This window comes from Cryptomeria japonica, chromosome 4 (assembly GCF_030272615.1).
Source record: "Cryptomeria japonica chromosome 4, Sugi_1.0, whole genome shotgun sequence".
Lineage (NCBI taxonomy): Eukaryota > Viridiplantae > Streptophyta > Pinopsida > Cupressales > Cupressaceae > Cryptomeria > Cryptomeria japonica.
Window position 1 is genome coordinate 11,606,314 of NC_081408.1, and position 17,850 is coordinate 11,624,163.

At 35.4% G+C, this 17,850-nt stretch overlaps 1 protein-coding gene across 1 annotated transcript; it reads left to right on the top strand.

Annotated features, from left to right (window-relative positions):
- The first annotated feature begins 4,741 nt into the window (after nt 1–4,741).
- On the top strand, nt 4,742–13,136 carry LOC131040783 (bifunctional dihydrofolate reductase-thymidylate synthase 1). The gene is made up of 11 exons (XM_057973741.2): nt 4,742–4,881; nt 5,762–6,290; nt 6,396–6,804; nt 6,981–7,025; nt 7,238–7,303; nt 11,051–11,112; nt 11,658–11,732; nt 11,833–11,998; nt 12,093–12,216; nt 12,354–12,460; nt 12,592–13,136. Exons 1-11 carry the CDS (start codon nt 4,773–4,775, stop codon nt 12,700–12,702), a joined length of 1,803 nt encoding a protein of 600 aa, XP_057829724.2. The 5' UTR covers nt 4,742–4,772; the 3' UTR covers nt 12,703–13,136.
- The last annotated feature ends 4,714 nt before the right edge of the window (nt 13,137–17,850 follow it).

The following is a 17,850-nucleotide window of genomic DNA, read 5'->3' on the forward strand; positions in this document are numbered from 1 at the left end:
GAACAAATATCTTTTGAAGCTTGGTTACACTAAAGGTAATGCTTACAACAACTTATATTTCAAAGTGACTAATGAAGACATCTTGGTTATTGAAGTTTTTGTTGATGACATCATTTTTTGAGGAGAAGATGGATTGTGTAAAGACTTTGCTAATAAGATGCAGGAAGAATTTGAAATGTCTATGATTGGGGAGATAAAATTCTTTCTAGGTTTGCAGATTTCATAGACTGATAAAGGAATATTCATATGTCAAACAAAGTACCTGAAGGAACTATTGAAGAAATTTGGTATGAAAAACTCTAAACCGGTAAGTACTCTTATGACTACAACTAATAAACTGTTATTGAAGGATGATTTAACTCATGTTAATCTGACAAAATACAAGTCTATGATTGGAGGTTTACTGTATTTGAGACAAACAAGACCTGATATAATGAATGCAACGTGTATTGTTTCAAGATTTCAGAGTAATCCTAGAGAAAATCATGAATCAACAGTGAAAAAGATTTTCCGGTATCTACAAGGCACAACAAATCTTGGTTTATGGTATCCTAAAGATGAAATTTTTGATTTATGTGCATACACCGATGCTAATTGGGCAGGAGATGTAGATGACAGAAAGAGCACTACCGGCGGGGCATTCTTTCTTGGTAGCAGATTGGTTTCATGGTTGAGCAAGAAACAAAGTTGTACATCATTATCAACAACAAAATTAGAATATGTTGCAGCAACAACTAATCGTACTCAAGTCTTATGGATCAAGCAAATGTTGAAGGACATAAAGATAAAATGCAAAGAACCTATAATCATTTACTGTGATAATTTAACAACAATTGATATATCTAAGAATCTGATATTTCACTCTAAAACTAAACATGTTTCTATCAAATATAATTTTCTGAAAGAGAATGTTGAAGCAAAAGAAGTGAGATTAGTTTATGTGAATACTAAAGAGCAGATTGCAGACATCTTTACTAAGCCTTTGCCTAAGGAAACTTTTGAATATCTCAGAGAGCAACTTGGGGTTATACCCTCACTGGTAGAGACTTAGACAGTTGATGCTTGACATCAAACTGACATAATTTACAGAGAAACCTTTTTTTCGGCTTTGATGGAGGAAAGCTACTTCTCAGGGGGAGTAGTTGGAGAAGTTGGTTATTGTAACTAGATTTATGAGTTGGTTGTATCTGGTATTTGTATTGCTTTAGCATTTGATGTCAAAGGGGGAGAGATATCTATGGAAAAACATGCATTATCCTTTGGGGAGAGATTATTCATTGGGGGAGAGATATATACTCTTTGGCATTTGTATTTTGATTTTTGGTATTGATCTATTTTGGAGATTGTTGGTTTTTGGTTTTTTTTGGCATTCTGTTTTGGCACTTAAACGTTTTTTCCATCTTTGTGTTGCCATCAATGCCAAAGGGGGAGATTGTCGGTATTATGGATGTGTTGCATTGGTTTTGTCATTGATGTCAACACTTATCTTTCTGGATATCTTTGATTATGTTGAACTGGCACATTATGTTCACCAACAAGTTCAGTGACATGCACAGTCATCGATATTTGGTTTACCGACTGGTTATATTATTCACCGACACTGAGGATGACTTGTTATCATTTGGAGATCACTTGGTTATGTCGAAGACATGGTTTGGACACTTGGTTTTGGTATTTTGGTTATTGGTCTAATTGGGTTGACATATTTCCTGTTATCAACAAATTGGTCTAGGTTATGGACTGACATGCATTGTCTATTCCAGATTAGCACGACATGTTATGGAGATGATTTAATCATTTGGTATTATTTTAATTGCATTGAGCCGACATGATGCATCACATCTTTACTTATTTGTAATTGATTTTATTATAATATTCTTAATTAACTGACCTACACATTTGATCTTAGGTCTTGGTATATATGTAAGATCTCATTTGTGAGATGATGTAAGCGAGGTAATAGGTAGAAGGTATATGGTTATGGTATTGTAACATGGTATGTGCGAATATAGAAGATCATATGAACAAACCATAGAGAAGGTCATTATCAGAGCTTAACCGGTAATGAATCCAGCATTGAAGATGCTACTTTGAGCAGTACATTATCATTGGATTTAATCATCCAATTGTAGTCAGTGTGACTCCTATTTTGTGATTGAGCAGTGAGCTCTAGGCGGTTGGCCTTTCTGCATGTGCAGACCCCATTTGTACACACATACTATTTGTAGTAGTATCATCTGATTGTGGGTAAGGTTTCCCACCGTGGTTTCCCACCGTGGTTTTTCCCCTTACAGGGTTTCCACGTACAAATCTCTGTGTTATGTGTTGTGGATGATGTTTCTCTTTCTGTTTCATGCATTAAGTTTCACCAGTATTAATATCAACTGTTAATCTGTTAACTGACATTATCTTTGGTTTACCAGTATTATGTATCAAGTTTAATTAAGTTATATTTGGGTTGAAATTAATAGACAACTGATTCACTCCCCCCTCTCAGTTGCCTCTAGGTCCTAACACATACTTGATCACTCAGTGTCAAGAGGTGGCAGAGACAATAGGGGAGATAGATAAAGGAAAGAAGCATGTTGATGAAGTTTTGAAGAAATATAAATTTAGAATTAAACACGTAGCTGATCCTCCTGTCCAAGCAGTCACATGCATAGTGGATAATTATAGAGCTTTTATTAAAAAGTGAAGGATGAACATACAGTTACTCAAAATAGCAAGGTTTTTGCATGACCCCAATTTTGTATTTTCAAGCTGCAGCTCCAACTCAGGTTCCAATTTTGAGCAAAATTCTGCATGACTACGAAAACGTGGCTCATCCGGCCTGGTCTTCATAGTGCTCATGTAGCCCCCATTTCGTAGTAGTTAATTGGAGTATCAAGGTAGAAACTTGCAAGTTAATTGTGACTCCTATTTTCAGTTCTTAATTTAGGTTAGATTCATTTCCTAGATAATAGGGCATAAAACTTCTATAAATTGAGAAGTTGGATTCATTTGTAAGGGTCCCCAAATTGATGATTTGTGGCCCACTTAGAGATTTTAGAATATTTTGCAGATTGTTAAGAAGTTGAGTTATTTTTTTTTACACATTCATTGAGATTAATACGAGAAACAACTTGTAGATTGCCTGATCTACGTCTATATTCTACTAAATTGTTTTGTGTAATATGCTAATGTCTATTATTTGGAGTTAGCAACGTGGTTTGATCTTTTTGTTTATCACTTTATGAATCATATTGCACACATCAGTGATGTATGAGAATTATTGTGATAGGCCATATTGTTGATGATTTTATTTCCATAAGTTTGTGAAATTGATGATTTTGCAGGTTTTCTGGAGGTCCGTTGTTGAATGCTAACTTGGATAATATTTGATATTTCTTGGATTGCAGGGAACTAATTGAGTAGTTCATTAAGTTGTTATTGTATTGGTTTTATTGTTATTTTCTTGTTCCCTTTTACTCTCAGTTTATTTTCCAGAGAGTCTTAAATCATAAAATACAAAAAAAAAAGAAGTTCAACCATTCACAATCAGCGAGATTTAGTTTCAACCAGCAGACCCCTTAACAAGTACAACCACATCAACCATTGGGTTCCCCATCACTGTTGTGACCCGACTATAGAGACCTTGGAGTAGTGAGTTTTCCCAAATTCATCTATTTTCAGGAGAGGTGGTGAGTGTTCACATTGGCTACCTGACTGTTGGCGGATGTGTTGGAAATAGTCATCAACACTCCTCGATCTATCTCACTCCCTCTATCTCACGATCTATACTCACTCTCTCTCCCTCTCATGCTCCCTCCACATCTCTCTATCTCCCTATCTCTCTCTATCTTTATCTCCCCATATACCTCTCCCTACGTCTCCATCTATTTTTATCACTCTCCCGCTCTCTATTTCTATACATTTCTATCTACTCCTCTCTCCTCCATCTCAATCTTTATCTTCTTAGCCCATCTCTCAGTTACTCTTCTCAACTCTATTTCTTCCTCTCTATCTCTATTGCAAAAATAACATGAGCTTGATTATCATTTCAGTCATCTTTGGATCCCTGTAAGTGGATCCATAGTTGATTTGAAGCTATCATTTCTCTATTGAAACCTTTCTTGCACGCACACCATCATTTGCTAAAGGGCCTACTAATTAACCTCATGTACTACACATGTATACAAACCATAAATCCTTTTTTTTTCCTAATTAACCTTCCAAACCTTCGACGTACCCATTGCACACCACAAGTGCAATTGCTAGTTTATTTTGTTTTACCCTACTTTTCAAATACGGCCAAATTTATGGAACCTCACTTTCTTTAAAAAACTGAAATATTTTAAAAACTTTAAAGTTAGATTGAAATGGTCTACAGTTTACACAACCTGACACGCGACGCGGTTAAAAGCTCGCGGTAAGAGAAAATTCGGCGGGGGCGGAAAACAGCAACTATTAATAACTTTTGCATTTCAAAACCACAATTTCTATGTTTTGTTAGGCATATCTCCCGCCATAGGAGCTCAAGATATAAGAGCAAACCCCAATGGCGTTTCTGTGTTGCTAACTCTTGCAAAATGTATGAATTTCTCACCATATCAGGATCTTGGATCTTTTTTCGCCAAGTCAGATTCATCTGTAATTAAGCCCAGAAAACCAACGGTTCGATTTGGTCCAGGAAAAATCGTTTTCGCCCAAATTCCGTATAAAAAGTCAATTTTCTTTTCCAGGTTTGCTTACTACAATGCCCCTTTGCCACCCGTTTTTCTTTCAACAAAAACATGTTATTACTGTTCGGTTTGATGTTACCCGCAAAAAAAGTGGTGAGGTTTAAGTCTCTTGTAAGGCCGATTTACCCCTTTTCAGGGTTTGAAGATGTTTTTTTAAGAGGTACAGATAAGATGGATTTATTTTCAGAAGAACTAAATCACCTGTACCATTTATTCTAGCGTGCTCTTTTATTCATTCAGAATGTTGTTTATATAGAGATTCAGTTTTAAAATAAATTAAATCATCTGTTGTATTAATGCATGCTAAAGTTCGTTCATATAAAAATTCAGATCATAAAATGATATCCTAAGTTTTAAGCCAGATTCATCTGTAATATAATTTATCAATGTACGCTTATAATTTTATAAAAATGTTTTTATGAAAATTTACTTCTAATTTATATATCAAGATTTTGTATTATTGCTTCTGATTTACGAATTGCAAGGATTTTTTTTATTGCGGGGAAAACATATATTAGTTTAAAAGGAAATGTATTCACCTTCTGCTTCCTTGAAGTTACACGCTTTTACATATACTTTAGATTCTGAATGCAGTTAAAGCCATTTTGTCAGAAAAAAACCCCAGGCCGTTTCTCATGCGAATAGCCTTCAGATTTCTAATTCATACAGTAATTTTTTCAACTTGTTAACTGTAACTAGGTTTGATGAACATTAGAACTTACAAGGCTTTTCATTGTTGTTTTTAAAAGTTTATTTACTGTGCAAACTGCTCTTCGCGGTTTAGTACTTGGTAGTTCTTACAACACCTATAAATTTTCTAGAATTTGTCTATACGGTCTCTGACATAAGTATTCTAGCAAGTGGATGTTTACTTCCCCTCTTAGTCTCTTTGGTGTTGGTTATCTTTGACTATTCTCTTTGTGTGTCAGCATTCTGTATGGTTTGCAAGGTACAATGCTTGCTTTCTTTTTTGCCTAATGCAAAATAGCCTAGAATCTGCTGTGATTATTTTGTGATTATTTTGCCTTTTTCGCTTGCAGAGCATTACAAGAACCCAATATTTGCGGCTTCACTTGTCCAGAAACAATCACAACAATTTTCTTATTCATTCATCTTTCACTTCATTTCTACCATGGCAACTATGGCGAATGATTTCAGCTCTAGCATCCCACAAGGAGTTTCTGATGTGCCCTCAGAGCCTATGAGAACATTCCAAGTGGTGGTAGCTGCCACATCAGCAATGGGAATTGGAAAGGATGGGAAGCTTCCATGGAAACTGCCTTCGGATCTGAAGTTCTTCAAGGAAGTCACATCTCACACTTCAGCTCCTTCAAAGAAGAATGCCATCATAATGGGACGCAGAACATGGGAAAGCATTCCAAACAAGCTTCAGCCTCTTCCAGGCCGCTTGAATGTTGTACTAAGTCGGTCAGGTAGCTTTGACATTGCGACCATGGAGAATGTAGTTATGTGTGGGAGTTTGCATTCAGCTCTTCAGATGCTTGCAGCTCCTCCATACGCTTTGTCTATAGAGACCGTGTTTGTCATTGGAGGTGGTCAGGTTTATAGGTATACCCATTGTTATCTCAAATGCAGTGGTTTATCTCACACTTGTAGCTTTAGTATGTCACCAGATTGCACTAAAACAGTTCCATTTCTGATTTTTTTTTCCAGGGAAGCCCTCATTGAACCTAATTGTGATGCAATCCACATCACTGAAATAGAGACTTCATTTGAATGTGACACATTCATGCCTCCAATCGATAAATCTATATTTCGGCCTTGGTATTCATCATCACCCTCTGTGGAAAATGACATTCGATTTTCTTTCACAACCTATGTTCGATTTGGAAACTCTTGTAGTACGGACACCTTAGTGTCTTCTCAAAGCGTTGACAATGGATCTACAACCAAGAATATTTATGATGGGTTTGAATCTCGGCGGTATCAGTTTCTTCCCAAATTCATCTTTGAAAGACATGAGGAGTATTTTTATCTTAGGTTGATACAGGATATCATTTCAAATGGGATTGACAAGGGAGATCGGACAGGAACTGGCACACTGTCAAAATTTGGTTGTCAGGTTTTTTTTCTTTTTCGTTTTAGTTAATTAAATTTGCTCTGATTGTTGATTTATTGTTTACTTATTTAACAGAGTCAAATGAATAAACTCTTGGAATTATTAGTCCTGTTTGTGATGTATATTTCTTGCACGCTTTTAAACCACTAGAGGCTTATAATAAAAATTCATGTTTCCAGATGCGGTTTAATCTACGCAATTGTTTTCCGCTTCTAACAACAAAGGTGATAAGTTGTCTTTGTCCATCTCTGTGGGGATTATTTGTTAAAACTTAATCTACTCTGAAATTATGTGTTATCTTATTGTGATTATATGTTTCAATCAAGTGTTCGTTTTGCCTTAAAAGACATACACGTATGATTGCAAGTCTGTTCTGTATATTTTCATGTTTTGGAAGTCTGTATTATTGACTGTACTGTTTCATGTATTACCATAGCGAGTTTTTTGGCGTGGAGTGGTCGAGGAACTACTATGGTTCATAAGTGGTTCAACAAATGCAAAGGTAAATCTCAAATTGCTAAAAAATTGAACCGATTAAGATATCTGAAAGTAAATGTGGCAAATGAGGTTATAGTATTCCAAGGATATCTCATATGCTAGCTGAAGGTACTTAATTGATCAATTGACCAGCATGGTAGTTGTCTTAATAGATCGAACAAAAATGAAAGAAGTCTGATTCTTTCCTCAATTACAATGTTTGTAATTGTACGTTTTTTGTATTTTGTGATAAAGTGAACTATCACATTGAACAACACATTTTTTTAAATACAATTTAGCCCATTTTCTATCTCATTCTTTATGCACATATTTCTCCTTGCTTTTCTGTGAAGGGTTTCTTCATGGTGTTTTTAAGAAGTTTTTCTTCTGTCATTTGAGATTTGGGCCTTCTAGAGAAGTTTTATAATCTGCAACTTACCATTTATTTGGGAATCAATTTGATCATTCTATTTTTGTTCATTTGGATTCAGAGTAGCCGGAAACTCCTTTGTCCCTCCCTAGGCACTCGTATCCTTGTATCCATTCCCGTATCAGAAACGGATACGTTGGATACACTTTGAACATTGTACCCACACATGCCCAAAAAACCTTGTTTTCCAACCTTGCTAGATACTATGTGATTTGATTTATGTAAAATTTGACATGAATCTTTTTAAATTTAATTGAAAAAACTTTATTCGTGCAATTTTAAGCAAAATCTACACCAAATGAGAAAGGCATATGAGATGTTTTTCTATTTCAGTGACCTATTTTTTGAGTTATCTTCCAATGCAACTCTACCATTTTTGCATATTGTAAAATGTTAAATTAACTTATTAGTATTTATGTAGCAATTGTGTGTCTATATTGCTTTTGAAGTAATGAAAATCTCCTCAAACAACTTAGAGGATTGTGTTAAATATGTGTATGTGTTTTTTATGAATGACGTATCCAGCTGTATCCATATTGGGGGTCTTAAAAATGATCATATTTCATATTCCAATACCGTGTCTGTATTTGTATCCGTATCTGTTTCCATGCAACCTTGTTTGGATTTTATCTGGTAGTGGCATCTTCCATAGTTAGCAAGAGACCTTGGACATAGGGATGAAGATATCATTTTTTAAATAGGGTATGGGACTATAAGAAGGCTATGGCTATATTCATATTATATTCACCAGGTGATATGGGCATCTTTCTCCCAATCCCTAAACCTGCATGCTTTGGTGATTATTTTATCATTTATAACTATGTTGATAGTCTTCATATCGGGACAGGAATGGGTTTGGGGTTTGGGTATGTTGGTATGGTTTTTTTCTTTGGGTAAGAGTATGGGTTCATATATATATATACTCAATAATTTTCATATTGCTCTTCATTGAGGACATCAAACTCAACATTTAGTTCGATGTCATTTGAATTAGAATCAACTACAGTGTTACTCCCACTAGCCAGGTCATATGTAGAAGGTACCTCAAGTATGCCACTCATAGGGGGTTAAGCCTCATGGTCTGAGAGGTGTATGTGTGCTCTTGGGCTTGGTGGAGGAAGGTAGTTTTCATACTCTTATCAAGCATGCCACCCATCAAGGGTTAAGCCTCATGGGCTGGGAGGCTGTTTAGTGCTCCTAAGTTTGATCAAGGAGGATGGAGTGCCTACAAGGTGAACTGAGGGATGGAAGGGCAGCCCACCTTCCATGCTCTCGCAGTACAAGGGTGACAAACCTTGAGAGTGCAGTTTGCAAACGTTTCAACGAATTCCTAATGAGGTTATCATGGGAATCCACGTTGGAGTGGCTATTGTCTTAGATCTTAATATGGGAATGTTATATGACTTTGTGATGTTTACTGATGATTAGTATGATATATGATATTATGGCTTATGAGTTAATTTCAATCTCCAATGACTAATAATGTGTGCAGGCCTAGACCAGGCCTTCTCTTGTAGAAGGCATTTCGATTGGTAAATTTGTATTCTTAAATGGTCTACATTTCTTATTCTAATTGGAATTGTGTTTTTAGGGCAAAATATGGTAATGTCTCCTATTGGGGATGAAATCATTTTGGGCAGAGAATGCATCTCCGAAGAGCATTAGCACGTGAGCTAGTTGATTGTGATAAGCCACTAGAATTATCATAAAATTCTTTCATGGAAAGAGGATACACTCTTATCCTTTGATCAATTACTTACTATGTTGGTGTTCACTTGTTCTTTAATATATCCCATTCTTTGTTGCTTCGAACCCTTTTTTATTTGGCTTTTGATTTGTTTTTATTCTCAAGTGGTAATAGTGCAGAAATGAACTTTCATCTGACCGTACAAGCTTTTATATGAGCACTCACATTGGCTACAAAGGTAACAATAAATCCCATCACCAAAATGTTGTTCAATTATGGTTGTTAGTTGCCAAAGAGGTGACATTGCATCAAATTGAAACGAGCTCTCTACATTTGGGGCAAATGAACTAGAACCATTAGCCATTTTGTATGAACATAACAAAATAAAAAGACATTACAAATTTACAATCTGACAACTTAATTTTTTTTAGCATTATACCTTTATATTATGTATAAAATAAGTTTAAAAAAAATTGAAGTCTTAAATTTTGAAAAAAATTACAAGATTCACTTATCTTTGATGGATAAATCTTTGTGCAACTCTCTCTCTTGTTGGTCTAGGTTTTTCTCTTTTGTAGCTTTGACCTTCAAAAAATAACAATGGCAGCTTGGAGACAAAAATGTTGTTTTACTCACTTGTGTTTGTGAAATGAGGCAAAAGAAGTTAAGTGCCTTTACGGCAAAATTAGGTATTTAGGATACTTTTTGTTTTGAAAAAATCTTCAATTATTTTCTTCTTCTTTTTGATATTTGGTCAGGTGGCCCACAAGTTTGGCTTGGGTTAACCCAAGGTCCACTTGGGGTGCTCATGTTGGCCCTATGTTGAACCTAGAGCTCTCTCGGCGCTAGACTAGACCCTTACTGTTATAGTGGTTAGGGAGGAACCCAATAACTTAGCTTTATATGCAGCTGAATTCCTTTGAATATTCCATATGTTATTAAGCAAGTAGATTGTATATTTTGTGTATGCACCATTGGAACTAGGTTTGAAATTTCAAGGAGAATGTGACAACCATGATAACCATCGATATACGAATTGGCCAAAAGGGCAGAGGAAGTGGGAGCCTGAAGTACCTGAAAGAAGAGGTCTTAGAGGCACAAGGGGGTGCCGAAAGGGACAAATGGAAAGGTTTTAATCTAAAAGTAAAAATACCATCAAAATAAAAACTTTGGAAGTAAAAACATGATGGCCATCAGGCATAGCATTATGTAGAGCCATTTATATCACAACCATATTCTATTTATAATGTCCTCTGCTCTATAGTACCCTTATATGGTATTTTGAATCAACCATGTACAGAAGTAAATATTGTTTGGAAAAAAGATCATCATTAGATCTACTTTAATGTAAAATGTAATAAGGAGTTTCCTTGTTTGCTTTTCATTTTCTGCAATAATTTTTTTCTCCTCAAACCTATCACATATTTGTCTAGGGAATTCACCTGTTTAAATTTAAATTTTTTTGCACAAGTTTTGATAGCATGTTTCATATCTTGAGCAATATACATACGTAATTAGTCATCTTTATATGTTGATAAGATGATCCTGCTTGTCATTTCTTTTCACTTTTGTTTCCTATATGCTTGCCTTGACTAAACTCTTAGAATTGCAGTCATTTTGTATCTAATTTTTTATTTTGGGTTCTCACATTTCAGGTTCTGCAAGAAAAGGGAATACATATATGGGATGGAAATGCATCAAGAGATTACCTTGATAGGTATTCACAGCATCCTCTCTCCTTACGTATGAACAATCATCCTCTTTCCTTGTGATTAATTACTCATACTCATTGTCATGTGATATCTGATAATGCAAGAGATTCTAGTTTATTAGTTTCTTTTCCTCCTATGAGATCTGTACTCAAAAAACACTTTTCAAACAATGGGAGAATTGCAAATGAGTGGTGGACCTTTATTAATGGTGAAACTTTTGCAATAGTGATGCATAAGTATGGAACAAAGGAATTGAATATGCCCTGTTTTGTAAATGCCCATGGTTGTCAAAGTTGGAAGTCATAGGAATGTGCACCTTAAGTAGGAAGAGGTTAAATAGCTGGTAAGTTCTTTATTTTGGGATTTGTGTGCCCCAAATAAAGAACAACGGGCCAACTGTTTACTTTCAGCCCCTTAAGTATGATATCTGCAAATAATAAAAGATAAAGTTTAATAGGAACTAAATTGTTTTCAGTGTGGTTTTTAATTTTGGAGCATGTTTCAAATTTTAGTTTTCTGCCTAAAAAATTTCATGTGCTTTTTGTTTCAGTATTGGGCTGAAAGAAAGAGAAGAAGGTGATTTGGGACCAGTATATGGATTTCAGTGGAGGCATTTTGGAGCTAGGTTGGTAAAGTATTCTGTAAGAAATTGTGATATAATGGGTTTTTTTTGAAATGAAATCTGTTTACACTAAGTCGTAATGTTCAATATGCTGTTTGGACAGGTATACTGATATGCATGCAGATTACACTGGCCAAGGCTTTGATCAACTGGCAGATGTAATTCACAAAATTAAATTCAATCCAGAAGATCGTCGGATTATACTTTCTGCATGGAACCCTGCAGACCTCAAACTCATGGCTCTTCCCCCATGCCACATGTTTGCTCAGGTCAGCTCTTAATTGTATGATGCCAAACTCCTAGATCCATTTGCATTCACATTTAATTCTTCTATTTAATGTCATTCTGGTGTTTTTTGTGCAGTTTTATGTGGCCAAAGGGGAATTGTCATGTCAAATGTACCAGCGATCATGTGATATGGGTCTTGGTGTGCCTTTCAACATTGCATCCTATGCACTATTAACATGCATGATTGCTCATGTTTGTGGTATGCTGAATATGCGCAAAACTTCGTTTACTCAGAATTACTGGGCTATTTTAGTCATAAATTTGTGTTTTGTTTTTTTGAATTTGGTTCTTATTCTTTTTATGTTATTGTGGGATGAATAATGAATGTATTTTCAGACCTCATTCCTGGTGATTTTATCCATGTGCTTGGAGATGCTCATGTATATAAAAATCATGTTGGTCCTCTCTTGGAACAACTTAAGAATTCACCTAAACCATTTCCAGTAAGTCTGTTTTGTCTAACCATTTTTGCTACTGAGGTTCGCAACTGTTTTTTTTCTGTAAAATTCTGCAGGATGGGTTGTATTTTATGGAATTATTCCTGTTGTTAATTTCTTATCATTTTGGACTGCAGATTTTGAAAATAAACCCAGAAAAGAAGGATATTGATTCTTTTGTTGCAAGTGATATCCAGCTTCTTGGATATGATTCCCACAAGAAAATAGACATGAAAATGGCTGTGTAGTTGCGAGATTGTGAGTAGTGGTTCTTAACTCTAGAATCATCATGAGGTTGAGTTTTATGTATTATTCTGGATCCAGAATTTTGTAATTTCCAAAACTTGACAATGTGAGCACATAATCTATTTTTTTTTGTAATTGCACACTTGACAAAGGAGAGGACAAAATAGGGTTCTTTTAAGATGCACCGATGCCTAAAAGTGATCATCAGAAGAATGGCATGTGTGAGTTGTTGGGTTTTCCTGTTCCATCTTTAGAAGATGATCTGCAATAAGAAGACAAAGCAATAAGAATTACTTATATTTGATACCTTAGAATGCATGAAGCTATATTCTCCTAATATGTGAACATGTAGTCTTCTCAAAATAAATTTTAAATTTCTATAAAACCAGCTTTTGTAAGATCATCTATGTTAATCTGAATCTTCACATAGCTTTACTAGTTTTGGTATTTTTGTTGGCACAGTTCATCTGATGTTTCCATTTTTTCAGAGAAATAACAGTTGTGTGCGAATTTTAAGCAATCTGTTAATGATAGCAGTATACACTTACTGGAGACAAGATCATTTCTGGTTAGATGTCTTTCTTTGTTTAGGATAGACCAGTTTAGATATGTTCTATTCTTTTAAATAGTGATGTGGCACTTTGGTTATGTTTCACTTTTTTGCAGAAATGATGGATTTACGTGCTATCGCTCACATTCAGTTTGACTACTGTGATTTACCATTTTGTTTTCCTGATCGATGTAATTGTTGACTATTATGCATGTAGATAGGTTATGTTTTCTTTTGTTGTCGCTGCCCCTTGATTTATATTGTTTTAATTGGATGTCTATCATTCATGCAAAAGTTCACAAGGGCTATTTAAATATGTTATTGAGAGAAACATGCAAACAATTTTATGTTCTGTAGAACTCTTATATCTGTTATTGTTGAAAAGTGGCTTTTTTGGAGTAAGTTTATGTTTTCTAAACTATTTTTAGTTTGGCAATATTGACTTGTATTGCTATCATATTTTGTTTCAGATATTGTGTCCATGTGGATGTATACCCACTGTGATCCCTGCCCCTATATCCAAGGATATTCAGTTCCCTTCTGCATGGTAGCTTTATAAACTTTTAGACATCCTTAAGTTTATATTTTCTAAACTATTTTTAGTTTGGCAATGTTGACTTGTATTGCTATCATATTTTGTTTCAGATATTGTGTCCATGTGGATGTATACCCACTGTGATCCCTGCCCCTATATCCAAGGATATTCAGTTCCCTTCTGCATGGTAGCTTTATAAACTTTTAGACATCCTTAAGTTTATATTTTCTAAACTATTTTTAGTTTGGCAATGTTGACTTGTATTGCTATCATATTTTGTTTCAGATATTGTGTCCATGTGGATGTATACCCACTGTGATCCCTGCCCCTATATCCAAGGATATTCGGTTCCCTTCTGCATGGTAGCTTTATAAACTTTTAGACATCCTTAAGTTTATATTTTCTAAACTATTTTTAGTTTGGCAATGTTGACTTGTATTGCTATCATATTTTGTTTCAGATATTGTGTCCATGTGGATGTATACCCACTGTGATCCCTGCCCCTATATCCAAGGATATTCAGTTCCCTTCTGCATGGTAGCTTTATAAACTTTTAGACATCCTTTACTTACCTGAGTTACCTCGAATGCTCTTAAATGTATGACACTGATTAATGTTATAAATCTGACCAGTTCTCATTAAAGCTAACCATTTTGTTCATCTGATTATATACACGAGGTTGATGTTCAAATGTGCACAACACAACCAAACTATACCATGAGATTAATGGTAGAGAGCCAGAGTCATGTAAGGGTAATGCAGTCACTATACAGCAATTCCCAAAGCCATGAGCTTCTTTGTCTTAATTATAAGAAGATTGCACATTTAATGACATTTGTCATTTTTTTTTGTGATTATATCAGGTGTTTAGTTGTGAACTCAAGAACTTGAAGATTTTGATAAGCACAATGGCTAGAATGCAGAGGACTGACATCAAAGTATAATCATGCACCTCTTGTTGGGTGGGTGGGGTGAGGGTGGGTATTATCCTTTGCATTGTGTACTTCGGCCTTGTACTGATCTTGGTTCTATTACCAATTTGAACATGTAACCAGAGTGATTTTTAACCTTTTTATGTGAAATCCAATTATGTTTTGCTAGTTCTCAATGTAGTTTATCAAATTTTTATTCTGAGACATTCCCTTAGTGGGGAGTGTTGATGTGTTGCTAAGGGTCACCAAGTGAACTTGATCAATTATAGGTCTTGTCCTTAGAGAGGACAGAGAGCGAACTGCCTTAGGAGGCTTGTTCTTAGAGAGGATAGAGAGTGAACCTCACTTTGACTTTGTCCTTATCAAGGACACAAAGCGAATTTATCATTTTGGGCCTATCCTTAGAAAGGACATAGAGAGGTCACTATATCAAGCGAATTACATGTACCTTGCACAAAGCAAAAATTCCACATGGCAAACATTTTAGCACCCAAAACAAATTCAAAATCAATCTCGAGGTAAGTCGGGCAAGGTAAGTTTTGATTTAATCTAAAAGGGCTCATCTCCTCATTAAGGCACCTATATGATGTTGGTTTGATGATGATTGTAATGGATGACTTCAAGTGTTGTCATTGATGGAACATGTATACACACATGTTCACATTGTCATCTTAGTTAAGTCAAACCGGTATTACTTTTAAAGTTACTTGTATTGCAACTGGTATTGATGATTTTAGAAGGTGTCTAACTAGTATATGTAGACAACCGGTATATGCAGAAATGGTTTGACACCAACTTGGAGATTCAATGAAAACGATCAAAGAAGCAAATGGAGGACAATCGGTTTATATGTTGGAAGTGGTTAACTCCTAACCGCTATGAGTGTTCCAATCGATATTCATTGATTGTGTGATGAAATATCACCGGTCGTGATGAGTTACCCCTAACTGACAAATTTGATGGTAATTTGTGATGAGTTATGTTTTATTGTCCAAATACACTCCACCTAGGAAATTGTGATATGATTTCATGAAATTAAATGTCTATATAATGACATTATGATAAACTATTTTTATGATATGGTATGATGCAAGATAGAAGTTGAAGGCATTGTAGAATATGTTCGTGATGAAATTGGTGATGTAGTTTTGAGCGAGCAGAAGAGGATCTAATTAAGCAAGTTATGCTACTTCTAGATCATACCACCTGTTGTTTTCTAATCACTACAACAATCAAAATCCCCTAACTGGGTAAGCTCTAACAAGCTTCAATGTACAAATCCTCTAACAAAGTGATCCATTAGTTTGGATTCAGAAATTCTCTATCGAGGTTACTCTTAACAGGGTACTACCTTTAACAGGGTATAGCTCCTAACAGACCTTTGGGATCTTTAATAGGATTCACTCCTAGCAGAGTATTTTTGTAAACCTTAACCGGTCAGATATCTATTATTGCAGATAGTTAACTTGTGAGTCCCATCTCACTGTGGTTTTTCCCATTTGGGTTTTCCACGTATAAACACTTGTGTTATGGTGGATGCTTTAATATCATTTTGGATTGCATGCATAGTGCTTAGGACATCATATGTATTTGATGCTTGCTTATTTGTTTTGGAGGAGATGAAGAAAGAAATCAAGGAGTTCATATTGAAGGAAGATTGAAACAAACCGCTCTAGGATCAAATTTCAACATCAAGGCTGAAATACAAGGTAGATACACTTGAAGGAACTTCATAATACAAACATAAGAAGGTTATTATACAAGGAGCTCTCACTTAGACAAAGACATGAACCACAACACCAACACTCATAGCACCAAGGAGTCACTAAGAAGGATTCCAAAGGAGAAAGGTAGTGGTGACATCAAGAGTTCATTCTAAGGTACATTGATACTTCAAGGCCAAGATCTATACCTTGCACTTCCATTATTGAAAACCCTAGGAGTATAGTTTCAGAAGAGTTAATCAAAGTTAGAAGATCATCATCATCGTGGAAGCTAGATAATGTGAGTATCAAGAAACATTCCTTCATGGTGATCTATCAAGCCTACAAAGTGCAAGTTAAAAGTGGCGTCCTAGTCATCATACCAATCACCATGTGCCAATCAGAGAAGATCCACATTGACGTGTCTTGATTCAGCGAACCTGATTCCTCCATGATGACACAAACTTCGAGACACCTACCCTTGACATTTATTGGTCCACACTCATTGAATGTAATTTTCTCATTGGCTAAGGAGAGTTTGTTATAACAAACCCTAATTAGGGTTTCATTGTAGAATCTTGGCCATTGATGGAGAATTAATCTTGGCTATTCATTGTAACCGAGCTCCCTATATAAAGCTCAAACTCTTCATTTGTAAAGGTTAATAGTTGGTTAATAGCGAGTAGAATAGCTAATAGTCAATAGATAGTCTTAAAAGAAAAGAAAAATAGTAATTAGAGTAGGGTAGGAGGAGAAGGGAGAAATTGTTGCCTAAGTTGTAAATGAACCCTATTTTCATTAACGTTATGACGAAGTGTGTTGTTTCTTTATAACATGCATGGTTTCTTGTTGGATCTTCATGTTAGATGATAAATAATTAGATTGAATGGAAGAATTTGTTGAATGCATTTGTGTGAAATCCGCCCAGTCCATACCACTAGCCTCTTATTGCTTGTAAGTGTGCCTTGTGTGGTCAACTGGAATGATATGAGTTTAACCTCAAATCTTTATTCATCCATTGCATATGCATTAACTTGAATGGTGATCAATGTTTGATGGTATCGATTCAAACATCTTTGAAATTTCCTTAGAAGATTGCACCGAGTTTGTGTCAAATTGTTCAAGTTGATGGTGAGACCTCACTCAGTAAGGTTCCATATAGTCATTCATCTATGTTCTTACATTCTAGGCCTCAGAATAGACTTTCTCAACCCTTTACCTTTTGCCATATTTTCAAACTCGAGCTAGTTTAGGAAAAACATCATCACCATATAGCAACATTAGATGATCAAGTTCCAACAAATCAAGCATTCAAGCATTCTAATATAAGTCCCCTTGTGATTCCAGCAAAATCACATCAAACCAACGAGCTTATCCACACGTAGTGACCCTACATTCATGAACCTTGGAGTCTTCTCGAGTGACCCTTA